This window comes from Platalea leucorodia (assembly GCF_965183815.1).
Source record: "Platalea leucorodia genome assembly, chromosome: 1".
In the NCBI taxonomy this organism is placed as follows: Eukaryota; Metazoa; Chordata; class Aves; order Pelecaniformes; family Threskiornithidae; genus Platalea; species Platalea leucorodia.
Genome location: NC_138823.1, coordinates 150275269 through 150288677, shown reverse-complemented (window position 1 = coordinate 150288677; position 13409 = coordinate 150275269). Strand labels below are relative to the sequence as shown.

The 13409-nt window shown below is 45.5% G+C and overlaps 1 protein-coding gene across 1 annotated transcript in view; it reads right to left on the bottom strand.

Annotated features, from left to right (window-relative positions):
- The window catches only part of GAD2 (glutamate decarboxylase 2), a gene marked incomplete at its 5' end in the record, with an annotated part of 39063 nt that overhangs the window by 21883 nt on the left and 3771 nt on the right, over nucleotides 1–13409 (bottom strand). Inside the window, 3 exons of the mRNA XM_082310384.1 lie at nucleotides 5108–5223; nucleotides 9185–9297; nucleotides 10127–10217. Coding sequence (XP_082166510.1) covers nucleotides 5108–5223; nucleotides 9185–9297; nucleotides 10127–10217 — 320 coding nt within the window. The remainder of the gene's footprint in view (nucleotides 1–5107; nucleotides 5224–9184; nucleotides 9298–10126; nucleotides 10218–13409) is intronic.

Below are 13409 nucleotides of genomic sequence, written 5' to 3'. Positions count from 1 at the left end.
TCTGCAAATCTCACTCTCTTTTTATCGGCTATAAAAAGTGCATAGACTAACTCAGATTAAATGTTTACACTTTAGGTGATTAAAGTTAAGTGACATGAATCCTATCTTTAACGTTTCATTGTAAGCTATAGCTTTTCCTTCAATTATCTACAAAAAGAGTATACTGTGTCCCATCACATTTTTAAATACACTGTAATGATATACGTTTGCTAATGTTTCCCTTAGCTACTGCTATTCAATTTTAAAAGTTATTTGTTAATGTCAGGGGAGAAATGTTTCTGCACAACATACTAATATTTCCATCTTTTGCATTTTTGAAATACAAAACTTCATACTGCTTTTCTAATCCAGCAAGACTCACAACTATTTTTTTTTTTTTCCAGTGCAGATAGTTTTACAGCATTATCTGTGGATAAGAAATGTGGCACTGAGTTCAGGAGGATCCTGTGGCAGTGTGAAAGTCACAAGATATCGAGCAGATGAAGGATTAGACCCAAATGATGAATGTCTCCTTTGGGACAGGCTGCCCTAGAGCATTGCTTTTCTGGAAAATGGTTTTGCTTTGATTTGAATGGAGTTACTTGAATTAAGTTGCTCCTCAAATGAGACAAACTTTTTCACTGTTTCCCTCTGGCTTCAAATAACACCAAGCAATACTTTTCTAGTTATCATGCATTAGGTAATGCAAAGAAAGAACGTGTGAATCCATGAGTTTCATTTTTAGTTTCCTTAGGTGGAAATGAAAACACTCCCTACTTACTCTGTATGCTCAGAAGTGAGCAAGGCTTCATAATTTATGCCACAAAATGGAAAACATGCTCTCCACAGGTCACAGGTCATGCTCTCCACACAGGTCACCCCTTGGACAGCTTCTTGCAGGTGCCAGTCCTGGAAACTGCCTCCTAAGTAGCCTGGCTAGAATGCCACGCTACGTGCCATGAAGTGGTGGGACTAGAGATCAGCTTTATCTGTTCTGCATAGAAACCAAACCAAAATCTTCCATAGGCTGTGTGAAATGGAGGTCTGTCGAGCTGTCTACTTTCAGACAGAAGTCACTTTTTAATCTCCTTCTGTCTCAAGAGCCAAGAACCTCCATTTTAGATTTCAGAAACTTCAGACAAAAACTTTGCCAAAGCCACTCTTCTCCCACAGCTACTGGTGTAGTCGGCTGTATTCCCTGCAAGTAATGAGACTTGTCCACGAGCAAGAAGCTGAAGCGGTTATTTACTGCAAACTGCCTCCTGCAATCTAATTGATGTGTGGATGCTGTGCGTGCTATGGCTGTGAGGGTGCTCCCCTACCACTGCGGACAAGCCACCTCTCACAGATGCTCCCAGTGCCCCTCCAGAGAATGAGGTCCTTCTGAGCACGTCCAGCTGTCTACAATGCTGACACCGTATACCTGAGCTGCCAACAGACCCTCCCTTCACAGTCGGTGGCTGCTAGAACCATACTCGAGTGAAGCCTCGGGCAAGAGCCATTTCACTGCGAGAGCAGTGCAGATGGGGGGATGCTAGAGGCAGAGGCACCCTCCCTGTGCTCCCCTGGCTCTCTGACTGGGTGAACTGCCAGTTCTTACCCTGTGGTTTCTGTTCCAAAACCAAGACCAGAGTTGTATTGCTGTTTCCCCGGTGTGCATCTGACAAGGCATTCCTCCTTGCGGCAGCTGCTATAGAGGGTGGGAAATTAGGAAAGCTAATGTGGACTACATGAGCACAGTCTTGCTGGGTTCAAGAACAGCAGAGATGAAGAAATCTCTATGTCTTTCCAATTATGCCCAGCTTTTAGTCATTCCCTGAACCGCGGATTGAGTCTGTATAGCCCCCGATTAAACACGGAGTCCATGTAAAAGCTGCAAGTCTCTTCAAGCTACTTTTATAGTATCAAATAAAAAGGCCAAGGACTGCTTTGTAACCTGAACCCAACTAGTTCTCTACAGCTAAACTTTTCCCCTCTGCACCCCTTTCCTCCTCAGAGTACAATGACTTTGTCCTTTTCGCCTCCTAAGGGTGATCCCTGCTCCATGCTATTCCCAGCTACTGCTAGATGCTGTCTAAGAGAGTGCTTGTTCGCCAGGTCAAAATCACAACAGGGAATCAGTTAAAATTCAATAGGACTTGCCTTATAGACAAGCGGATCAATGAAAATACTCTGAGAAGACAGCTCTCCCTGTCAGCTGCTTTCTCCACACTGAAAAAGGGATGTGCTCAGCTGAACACTCACAGCAGCCGAAAGCTGATGCACTGGGACACAGGAGGAGGCCTTCATCTTAGATTTTTCATTGTGTTTGAAACGATAGACTAAAATAGGTTTTTACAACTGGCATCCATCACTTTTACCCCTCTGAGTCAAAGTCTCTTGCGTCACGCGCAGCCCAGAACAGCTGCCCTGAAGGACATCACTCTGCTCCCGCACCAGTGCAGATGAAAGAACCACTGACGATGCACTGGTGAATACCCAGGATTGAATGAAGTCCTAGCAAGTGCATCTCAGTGAAATTATACCTGGGCAAAGATTGACCTAAGCAGTTATAGTGTACTTCACCATCACTGGTGAAACAGAAATAAACAGAAGCAGAGTGAGAGAGAAGTCACAGTTCTACTGAACAGCTCGGGGAAGATCTGCTTACTGGGAACATGCACGGTTGGAATAGTCACATAACCTATTTTAGGCACCTAATGTAGGTTGTGTATGTCAGGAGGCTGATCTCTGTGTATGGTCAATGCACAGAAGTAGGTGAACCCTTCCTGAGGTGATTTAGAACATCTAAATTAAGGAATATTTAGGTTCCTAATTTGGATACTCCAAATTTCCCTCCAGAGGTGCCTCTCTTCACTGATCGTGCAGAGAGTGAGGCTCCTAATTTAGGAACACGATGCACTCCTTAAATTAGGAAGGGAATTACGTAGGAGCTGTGAATTACTCCTTCCTTCCCTTCTCCCTCACTGGCAGAACCTATCATGGCATCAGATTGAGGCCAGATTCTGATTACAGTAATCTTGGCAGCAATTGTGGTGTAACTGCATTTGTTTATAGTAACAGAAGCTCTAGATTGGCAGAAATGAAAATGGAATCCAGTCTGTGACGCTGATACTCTTGGCTGAGAATTGCTGATATTGGAATCTTTACTTCTGTCTGAAAATTTCGAGACAAAAATCTCAAATGTTTCTAAACACATAAAGTAACTTTAAGCTTGGTTTACTATCATGCCACATGTGCAGAGCACGAGGAAATGATAGTATCCCATTTACAGACTGCTTGTTCCATGGCCATCATTTTACAAGAGCATCCAACTGCAGCAGAGAGAAACCATGATCAGGTTGGGGAGTCTAAAAGGAAGCAGAAGATGACCGTGATGTGATAAGTCAAACAGACAACATTCTCATATCTTAGTGTATATTCAGGTTCTGCAGGACATTTCCTACCTAAAAAGGGGATTGTACTTCTGGGCCTCTGCAATTCCTGTAACAGTCTCTGCTGTTTTGAGGGCTAAACCCTGATCCCACATCCTTTGGGCAATTGAGGGTTAAAAGATCCTGTCTACACTTAGTGTGGCTTCTTAACTTCCCTAGAAGATGTGCCATTACATACCTTATAAGAAACCTTGACTGAGGAAGCAACAAAATTGCAATTTCAAGATACTTTTAAAACGTAACAGATTTCAGATGCTGTTCTATGGATTCACTAGTATATTTGCTTTTGGAATGTTTAATTTGCTAAGGGAACTGCTTCTTCTCTGGCATGAAAACACAATTATTTCATTATTTTGAGACTGATAGCACAATTCAGTTCATTGTTTAACATTCCATCGCTATGAATACAATGAAATTCTTTAATGATTAATAGGATCTGTTATTTTAATAATCATGCTGAACCTTATTTGCAAGACTTATTAGGTCTATAACTTCCATATGAATAATGCATCTCTAGCTGTACAGCCAACTTTGGAGAACTGCTACTCATTTGTAGAGTAGCCTCTCTGACTGCTTTGGGGACAATTATTCTGCAACGTAGAGCCCACAGTTGTGTATCGCATCTCATCCTACTGCCATGAAAAGCATCCGCAGAGGGATTTCCTCCCAGACATTTCTGATTGGTTTTTAGGACACTTTGCTCTTCACACTCGCACAGAATGGAAACACATTCTCTGGCAAGTCAAAAAAGGTAGCCAGGAGGATGCTGTCACCTAACATGGACGGCACCTTGCTGAGCCCCAGCCATGAAAGAGTCCTTTCTGGCCAAGCCCACACAGCTGGAGAAATTTAGGAGGGGACCATGAAGCCTGAAGAGAGCTCACAGCCCCTCCTGGGTATAACCTGTCCTTTTCCCCTTCCTCCTGCACACACATTCTCCACTTTAAACTGCAAGGAGGTTTAAATGGCCACAAACCCAAAACACACCTCCCCCCCCAATACAGACAGAAATAAGACTTCTGTATGGTTGTTCAATGAGCAAAAAACTCTGCGTTTCTCCTATGAGGACCACTCTGATTTCTCCTGCGCCCACCTCCCCTCACCTCTTGCACTGCCAGATCCCGTCGGTGCCTGTGGCGAACCCCGCTGTGCTGAAGCTTTTGCTCACAGACAGAAACCCACAGCAAAGCCCAGTTCCCCACCGTATACCGCAGCTGCTCTGCTGTACGCACACATGGCATTTCCATACTACTGTCTTCATGTATGTTATCACCCTCTCATTAAATAATAGCAGGAGTGGTTTCAGCTAGAGACATTTCGACTCACAGTGATTTTCTGTTCCCCCAGAGTGACCTGAACAGAAGACATTCCTGGCAGAAAGTGCTGAAGCCCGAGGATGAGCTCTCATCGTTTGATGTGGTCCTTACCATTCACGACGACATTTATACAGACACAAGTGAGAGCAAAAAAATGGCAGTGGTTCATAGCACCTGCTCTCCCGGGGTTTCAGCCACAGATAACCACACAGCTCATCCCTCTACGTATCAAAAAGCCAGGCCCTTCCCAGTTATTTATTCCCAGTGAAGGAGTAACAGAAACGAAGACAGTTGGCTACAAATTCCCGTTCAGCTATTTTCTTCATCATAAATTTATACAAGCGGATGTAACAGATAGGAAAAAACAGAAACACATACATGTTCTGATGTGAAGGCAACCAGTCTGGGAATAGCTGCCATTCCTTTTTCTTTAACTTCTGGGAACATCTTGAAACGTGCAATCAACATAGCATACATGTTAGATATGGCACCACCTGGAGTCCACAGTAATATACTGTTACTTTTTCTATGCATTGTAATATTATTGCAGAACAAATGACAAGTCTTGCTACAGTTTCTCTAACTCTAATGTTAATGTTTCTGCCTAATGGCAGATTCTTCTTCCTGCTGCTCCTCACAGCTGGGTTGTGTAGTAACAGGGTCTACTGCACCCAAATAACAATTCATGCAAAACATACTGCTGCAAAACATGATGGGGGTTTCCTTTCATCCTCATTTTTGTTACCATTTCTCCTTTAGTCCCCAATCTTATCTTTCCATATGCCATCAACACATAACCCCCACTCTGTTCCACCTCCCAAGCGGACGCCACCACAAGGCAACGTCCTAAGTGGCCTCCAAGTGCAACCCAAACTGTGCTCTCCCCTCCCGCATTAGGGTGGCATTTCAGGCCCCGGCTCTGAGGAAACCCACACAGCGAGTCGCAACAGACACTATCTTCTGGATAACTGGAGTGGGGGAGGGAAGAGAAAGGAAAAAGGGTCACTCTAACAGACATTTTTCTTTTTATTTGTGCTCTGATAGGAGCAAGGTTACTTGTCCCTAACACTGGCCTTAAAATCACTGGCATACATTGACTTAAAATACCCATTTCAAGATGGGTATTATACCCCCTTGAAGATAGGTATCAGACAAGAGCTCTACAGCATTCTGTTCCCATATTTCAATTATCAGTGCATAAATTAAAAGCAAGCACTTAGTTTTTCCTTTTTGAGATTTTTCGAAACTGAGTCTCTGTGTCTACAGTGGAACAATGTTTTGTTACGCATTAATGCTGCATGAGCACTATGGGAATATAATGCAGAACCTGAGGCAGAGTCTGAGTACTTTCAGATATGTACGCACATAAACACATGCACACACAGATAAGTACACACAAAATCCATCAGTTTTATCCTGTATATATACTACATATATATATAGGTTGATTATATATTGATGTTTATGCACATACATTTATATAAAGCAAAGGTGTACATTGATCATGGGTTTAGGCTTTTAAATGAACAGGTCAGAGTGCAGCTGAGGTAGAGTTCAACTAACCCAACTTTCATTCATCTAAAAATGGAGTGAAGAGCACAAGACAGGCACTTCCAGAAGATGGTTCAGTTCATCCTAAAGTAGCTGCTTGTGGTAGGTGGGATGACTTGCCCTGCAAATGCATCCACCCCTCTCCCTTGAACATATGGGAGCTGCTGTAACTAGCCCAGGGTAGACACCCAACGCTTGGACAGCCAAAGTGAGATAAGATAAAATCCACCCTTTAAGCAGACCAAGGTAGCTCTGCTGAGCGCAGCGACATTACACCACGTTACACCAGCAGGGTACATGTGCTGGCAAATTTAACATCGTTTTGACTTTTGTAGGATTTGTATTTATCCCACTGGAGACATATAGACTGCTCCACAGCCCACAGAAACTGTGCCCTTCATTTCTAATCAGTGTCTTAGCTCTGCTCTTGCAGTGAGGCTGCCTCTGCTCTGGGTTTTCCCTGACCTCACTGGTCCTCCTGTGAATCCATGGGAAAATGCCACAGAGGGATGGCATCACTGGCATGGGGGTCAGTACAGATCAGGCTTTTTCTTCCCCTTCCAACTAGCTTGAGGTATGAACATACTTCTACACCTCTTCTCACAAACAACAAAACAGGAAATGGAGAGATTAAGAGGAAATACTTCGGTATTTGCCCCTAAAAAATGCAATGTCATGTAATAGCTGCTGGTGGTGACTTAGGTGATTGAACTAAGGTGTCCAAGTTGAAGAAATTTGACCTATCTTGTCCAAAGTCATTGGCTCAGTGTCAAAAGAATCAAGACTGAAACATTAAGTTTCTTCAACACCAGGCTTTCCTATTAGTATTTATTACCTACCCATTTAACCTTAAGCTTATTAATAAGCCCGCATTCTGCCTTTAATTTGGCAGCTGTGTTTACACCCACAGTTAATTGCAGGCAACAAAACACACCTACAGAATTTGGAGAACCTAATCAGGCCCTTATGCTTCGTATGTATTGATGCTGTAGATTTCATTCCAGAGGATGCAGAAAGCAAGAACCTTTTCTTCGCAACAGTAAGGTCTTCAGCTGAAGTCGTGACAGTTTGAAACGAGAAGACAGCATAGAGATGATTTTGATTATTGCCTAAAAAAGCAGAACCTGAATGCTGGGTATTGCTGCCTTAATAGAGTGAATTAGAAAGACGCACTTCGCACAAACCAGAAATTGCAGAGAAAGAAAGGATGAGAGGGGGCAGCACTGCGAACGGCCAGCACAGGGACAGGCCTGCCAGAGAGCCCATCCCCATGCAGGTTTCAGCTAGATGAAGGGAGCTCCAGCATCTGACACACTAGCAACACCCTGGCCTCCCAGGTCAGGCAGGGACCTCTCGCTGACCCGGGCGGGACGGCAGTTCCTCCTGTGGCATTCACCTTTCCTGACTCACACTATCTCAAGCACAGTTTGCCAGACTTGGGCAGATGTAGCGCATGCACCAAGCCTTTCACCCCCACCCGCCACCCATGCCCAGTCTCTGCCCACCACGGCCGCTGAGCAGCATTGCTCTTGCTCCTCTCTCCCCTCTCAGGTCCCTGACCAGCCCGGTGGGGCTACTGCAGCTCAAGCCTGCAAGGTGAGGAACTGAAGACCAGCTGTACTGAGTCAGGCCAGGGACTGGACAGTAACCAACCACTGTCCAGCTTCCAAAAACTTTGGCTTAGGTCCTGGGCTGCCGATACACATTTAGGTGCTGCTCTATGTGATGGAGGCCAGGGTTTTGGTCAGGACCTCTAAGCACTACAGTAAAAGCTGTCAGAGCTTTTGCTCTCAGTGCCTTTTAAGTAAGGACTCAACAAGAAGTCATGTAAATTCTTCTCATCTTTTTTTCCACCTCTGTGAAAAGGCTGAGGACAAAATTCCTGCACCGCTTCCTGCGTGTGCATTCAGATGTGACAAGTTGAAGATGAGCCTTGCCTGATCTTCTGCACAGCGTGAACTTTACCATTCATGCCCTCAGAGAGCTGAACGTCCTAGGCTGTTATCACTGAGGCCTTTTCTTTGCTCAACAGTCCAAACACTCTCTCCCTCTCCGCTAGGTCACTGAACTTTCCTTCCGGAAGGGCTCCTTCCCCACCAGCTATCAGTCTGTTCTCTTTTGACAAGCCAAGATGCTATGCCCAGTGTAAATTCTTTCAATTTTTTGCCATTTGGTGAAATAGATAGGCCAAAATTTGTAGCAACGGAATTCCAGATAGGAGGTGACAGAGAGTATAAATCAAAAGACTAAGTGGAATGATTTAAAAAAAAAAGTCTTAACAATGTAGTGTTTGTCAGAGTCCATGATTTGTCTACAGTTAATCACACTCATTTTTTGCCTCATGGACTTGCCCTGAAGGAACTAGGTTTCTGAGCCTTTAAGCACTCAGATTAACTAGCCACCCAAGTACCCTCAATGAGCTCAAGAGGCCAGCTCACACATGGAAAGCTAACTGCATACTGTAATGTTGGCAGGATCTTACCAACTCCGCTAAAATTACTTGAAGGGATGCTACGTCTTTCCCTCTTTGCTCCAACTTCCCCTGCGGTGATGGAGAGCATTGTTGTGTTTCTTCCCTCCGTTATTAATACAATAGTCTTTCTATTTCATGTAATCCATAAAAAGTGGGGGCAAAGCAAAACTGCAAGGCAAATGTCTCTTCTGATTATGTTTCCCATGTGCCATTACAGCTGCTCATAATGCAGTGCAATTTGCTCAAACAGACCCTCATAATCACATCCCTAAAATTCATAAACATGCAATACTTTATCTCAAAGAGGCCACTGGTGGTTATTAGCAAGTGTCCTCTCGAACATGCATATTTAATTATGCTTACTCTTTAACTACAGGGGATGTCATATAGCATAGTCTGAAAAATAAAGAAAGCTTGAAATAATCATGTACCAGGTGAAAATATCCCATCGCCACAGCCCCCTGGCCAGCCAATCATCTCTCTCATTTTCCTTAGTGTGACATATTCCAAAAGTACAAACACTGGAGCAATTTCATAGGTGAACCTGAAATGTAGTAATGTCCATATTTAATTCTTTCATCTACAACACTAATACATCTTTTTCCAATATTACATTACATTGTAGCCACAACATACTCTATCTTGCACTGGGTAGAGCTCTGTTTTATAATACTTTTGATAATCTTCCTTCTGATTTGACATCAAATGTCTAGAAAGAGAAATGCTGAGAGTGCTTGAGACTCCATTTCCACCCATTTCAGTGAAACAAATCTTGCACACTTTTTCCAGGCTCAAGGCTTTGCCCTGTACTCAAGAGCTGCTGGGCAGAGCCAGACCTTCACCTTGCAAAAACCTGCATGCATGTCTAGCAGCATACACGTCAGCAGTCCTATTCATGATGACAAGACAGTGCATGAAGCTAAGCAAGTGCACAAAAATGCTTCCTAGTCCCAAAGTGAAAAAAACCCACACTTGAAATTCTGCACCTTTCTTACAGAAAGCAATGGCTCTAACTGCTCTGAGTATGGATTGTACATAGCCCTTCTACATGAATGCAACTGTTCACTTAGCACACCTTTCATTTTACATATTTATGCATGCAAAATGCTAAAATATTTTTTCTGTATATTTTTTGGGGGGTAGCAAAACCGACATCATATTAGTTTGATGAAATTTTATAGAACACAGCCTACAGGACAATGTTGAAAGTCTTCACGTAAATAGCTGTAGCAACCATTTAAAAAAGCAATTGTTCTTCCAGCAACCTTAACATAAAAGAAATCTTTCTTTCACTCAGCTACAGCAGCTAATATTTTAGAGTATAATTGTAAAATTATATTAAATATTATTATGGAAAAAAATCTGCTACTTACATATTAGTATTTGCTGCTGATGTCAGCCAGTCTGCTGCCAAGCCAACCATGTCCAATCCAGTTGAAAGTTGATTAAAATATCTAGGGTGCCCTGCATAAGATGGAAAATGTTATCAAAAGGCTGATGACTCTGAATGAAACTATTCAGTGCTGAACGGTATATTTACCTCCGGATTTCTATAGAGAAGGAAGTGCTTTCAAGGTACGAAACAAAGCAAACAGCAATAAATACATTTCTTGGAAAAGGCAGGATTTCTCTTCTTTCTCATTCCAAACTCAGTAAAATCAGAGTAATTACACTGAACGCAGAATAATGAATTCCAACATTCCCTATTATCCTCTCAATATGCCTTGAAAATTAGCACATCGCTGCCTCACAAAAATAGCTGTTTGCTCCCGTTAGTGTGTCACATGTTGTCACTGGCTGTGTTTTTGCCTGGCTAGGTTTGAAAGGCACGCACGAGACACCATCTGAAGAGCTTGCCAGTACATATAACATCAGTGATGAATGGCTAATGATTATAATAGACAGGACAAAATGAGAAAATGGAACATTTTGGTGACTGCTTTGCACATGACTCAAAGGCTGATGATTGTACGAAGATGGCAGGGAAGGTGGCGGTCCTTGTCATTTCTTCCCTGTCAGAGTGCAATTACAAATAGCCTGGCTGCTTGCAATTGTGATTTTAAACAAATCCCATGAAAACCAGCATTGCTGCCCCAGCAGAATGATGCGCAAGCATATACTCAATGAGCAGTCTATTTACCTGGTTAACCTAATTGGCTCCTGATTTTTTTCTAAAATCCTCTTAGAGATTTTTCTTAAAAACGTGCCTAGAGCCATTAAACCAGTAACCATTGAAACTCAGTTTTTACTAGTTACTCCCTGCAAGCCCCTGTTAAGTGGCCTAATTACCGGTACAAATTATGGATGGTTCACAATTACTGAAATGCAGTGTGACTCAAAGGACAGCAGCTTCTGCTTGGAGAACACCTGTCCTGACCCACAGACGAGGTACTGTTATTGCCATCACAGAAAACAAAAGACAGAGCAAGATGATTGAGGAAATGCGGACCCAGCACCAAGAGAAAACTTATCTTCGGTCTCCGGTGGCCTCTTATCAGGCGCAGACACATGGCTAGCAGAACAGCACAGGGAATTGCTCCCCGGCTCCCACCTTGCACACACAAAGGCAGAGTAATCGGGCTGAGAGCACAGACCAGAGCAGGGGTAAGGGGCTGGGGGAGGCACACATGCAAAATCCAGCTCCCTGCCCCCTTAACCTGCGATGAGCCCCGTGCCACCACCATCCAGCCTGACTGTGTTTTGCACTGAGCCCTCCCCACCGGAGATGGGAACCGCCACCTTTCCCTGGGCCACGCTGCCCAGGACAGGCGGCCAAAGCCCCTCAGGCACCGAGGGACACTGCCCGAGATCCAGCAGCATAAACGGGATCCGGCCCCCACCCCACACACTCCTGAGAGGGGTAGGTGGGCCTGGGGCACACGTGCACCACGACACCACTGCCAAAGCCACAGCCCCCCGGCGCCAAGGGCCCTGCCTGCATAGTACTGCATCTCCCCTGACGATGGGACCTTGAGAGAGATTTCAGTATTTATAGTTCGGATTCAATCCCACAGCCAGGCTCCGAGCAGGTTCCCAAATTTCACTGGAAAGCAACAGAAAATTAGGAGCTGAAAGCCTTTGGTGAATCTGGGCCACAGGAAAGCTCAGAGACGCCAGAAAAATTCCTGCTTTGGAAATAAATCCACACTGAAAAGCTGGGGAATAGCAGAATTCCTATTTGCAGCTGCAGTGTCTCGGCGGCTCTCCGTCAGCCCCGTACCCAGCCCCAGGCAACAGCCCTGTTGTCACTGCTTATTTCTTCAAGGAAACCTCACAGCACACCTCCTGCTCTGGGAGCCGCCGTAGGAACGGGGGCGGCTGCACGCAGGGGTCAGGGCGGCTGCACCCTGGAGCGAGTGAGGTGGGGAGAACAGTGCTGTGTTCCTACAGAGACGTTGGCACAGGGAGAGCAGGAGCTGCTGCTGCTGGCACGGCTGCTGGCAGAGCCCCCAGCGCCTACACCTGTAACAGGGCCCCCTCCACTCAGTGCCCTTCCCTTCTGCAGCGTGGCTTTAACACGCAACAGCATGCCCCAATCTGACCCCAACCTTAGCTGCAAGCGTTTGTTTGTCCATGTGACACCCTAATACATGAGTGAGCTCTCTTGCCTCAGCTAGATGGCCACAGAAAATTGTGGCTTTGCTTAAAATATAGGCTCCACCGGCCAGGTAAGAAGAGTTTGCAAGAGATGCTCAAAAATCACTGCCCGGGTGCCGTCTGCCTGAAACACACATCCTTTGTCGTGGCTGTCATGGAACAAAGAGGTGACTGGAAAAGAGACTGACAGGGTGCAGGGAGGGGGGAGATGTGAAAATAGAAGATTACTGCTTACTGGTTCGTTTAGCAATATACCACGTATTTATGCATATCCCAGAGTAAACTGGGAGATGATGGGCAAGAGCCAGGGCTGAGGGACCAGGACAGACAGCGATGGGCTTTCCCTGCTGAGGATGTGCCTTCACCCCACGCACCCTCCTCTCAAACACGCTCCCGCTTGCACTTGGTTTTAGGCCCGGACTTCCCCTAGCATTAACATGCAGCCTCCGCAGCCTCAACAGGGAAGCAACGACAAGGGCCGGGCAAATCTGGATAGCACGAACGAAGGCATGGCCACGGGCGCTGGGTTTGGCCTTGCACCCAGCCCCACTGCGCACACAGCCTGCTACCGGCATCTGGGCCTGCCAGCAGCAAGGCTGGACCAGCGCCAGCTCCTCGCACCCTTCCTGGGGTTTCCAAGCCATTTTTAAATGCTTGCATTTCAATTTCCCCTGCAAGCATTGCACAGGAACCGTATTTCACATCTATTCTTCCCTGCATTTGCAGATGCTGCCTTTTATGTTCTCAGATGAAATTCTCGCCAGGGGTGGGTGCCGGGAGCCGGCGAGGGGGCAGAAAGCCGCATGTGGCTCCCCTGGGCACCCCAACGAGCCACGGCACACAGGCAACACCTGGGAGCATCCCACACCCGCCCCTCGGCCGAAAAATCAGCCATCTGGCTCCTCGAATCCCAACCGGGGATCAGCGCTGGGACTTGGGGATCCAGCTGTGAGGCTAATCTAAGCGATACAATTTGTTTTCCAATCTGCCTCCCGGGGTCCCTGCAGCCAAACGCAGCCCAGGCCCCCCCCCAGCCCAGGAGGGGCCGTGTCCGAAGGG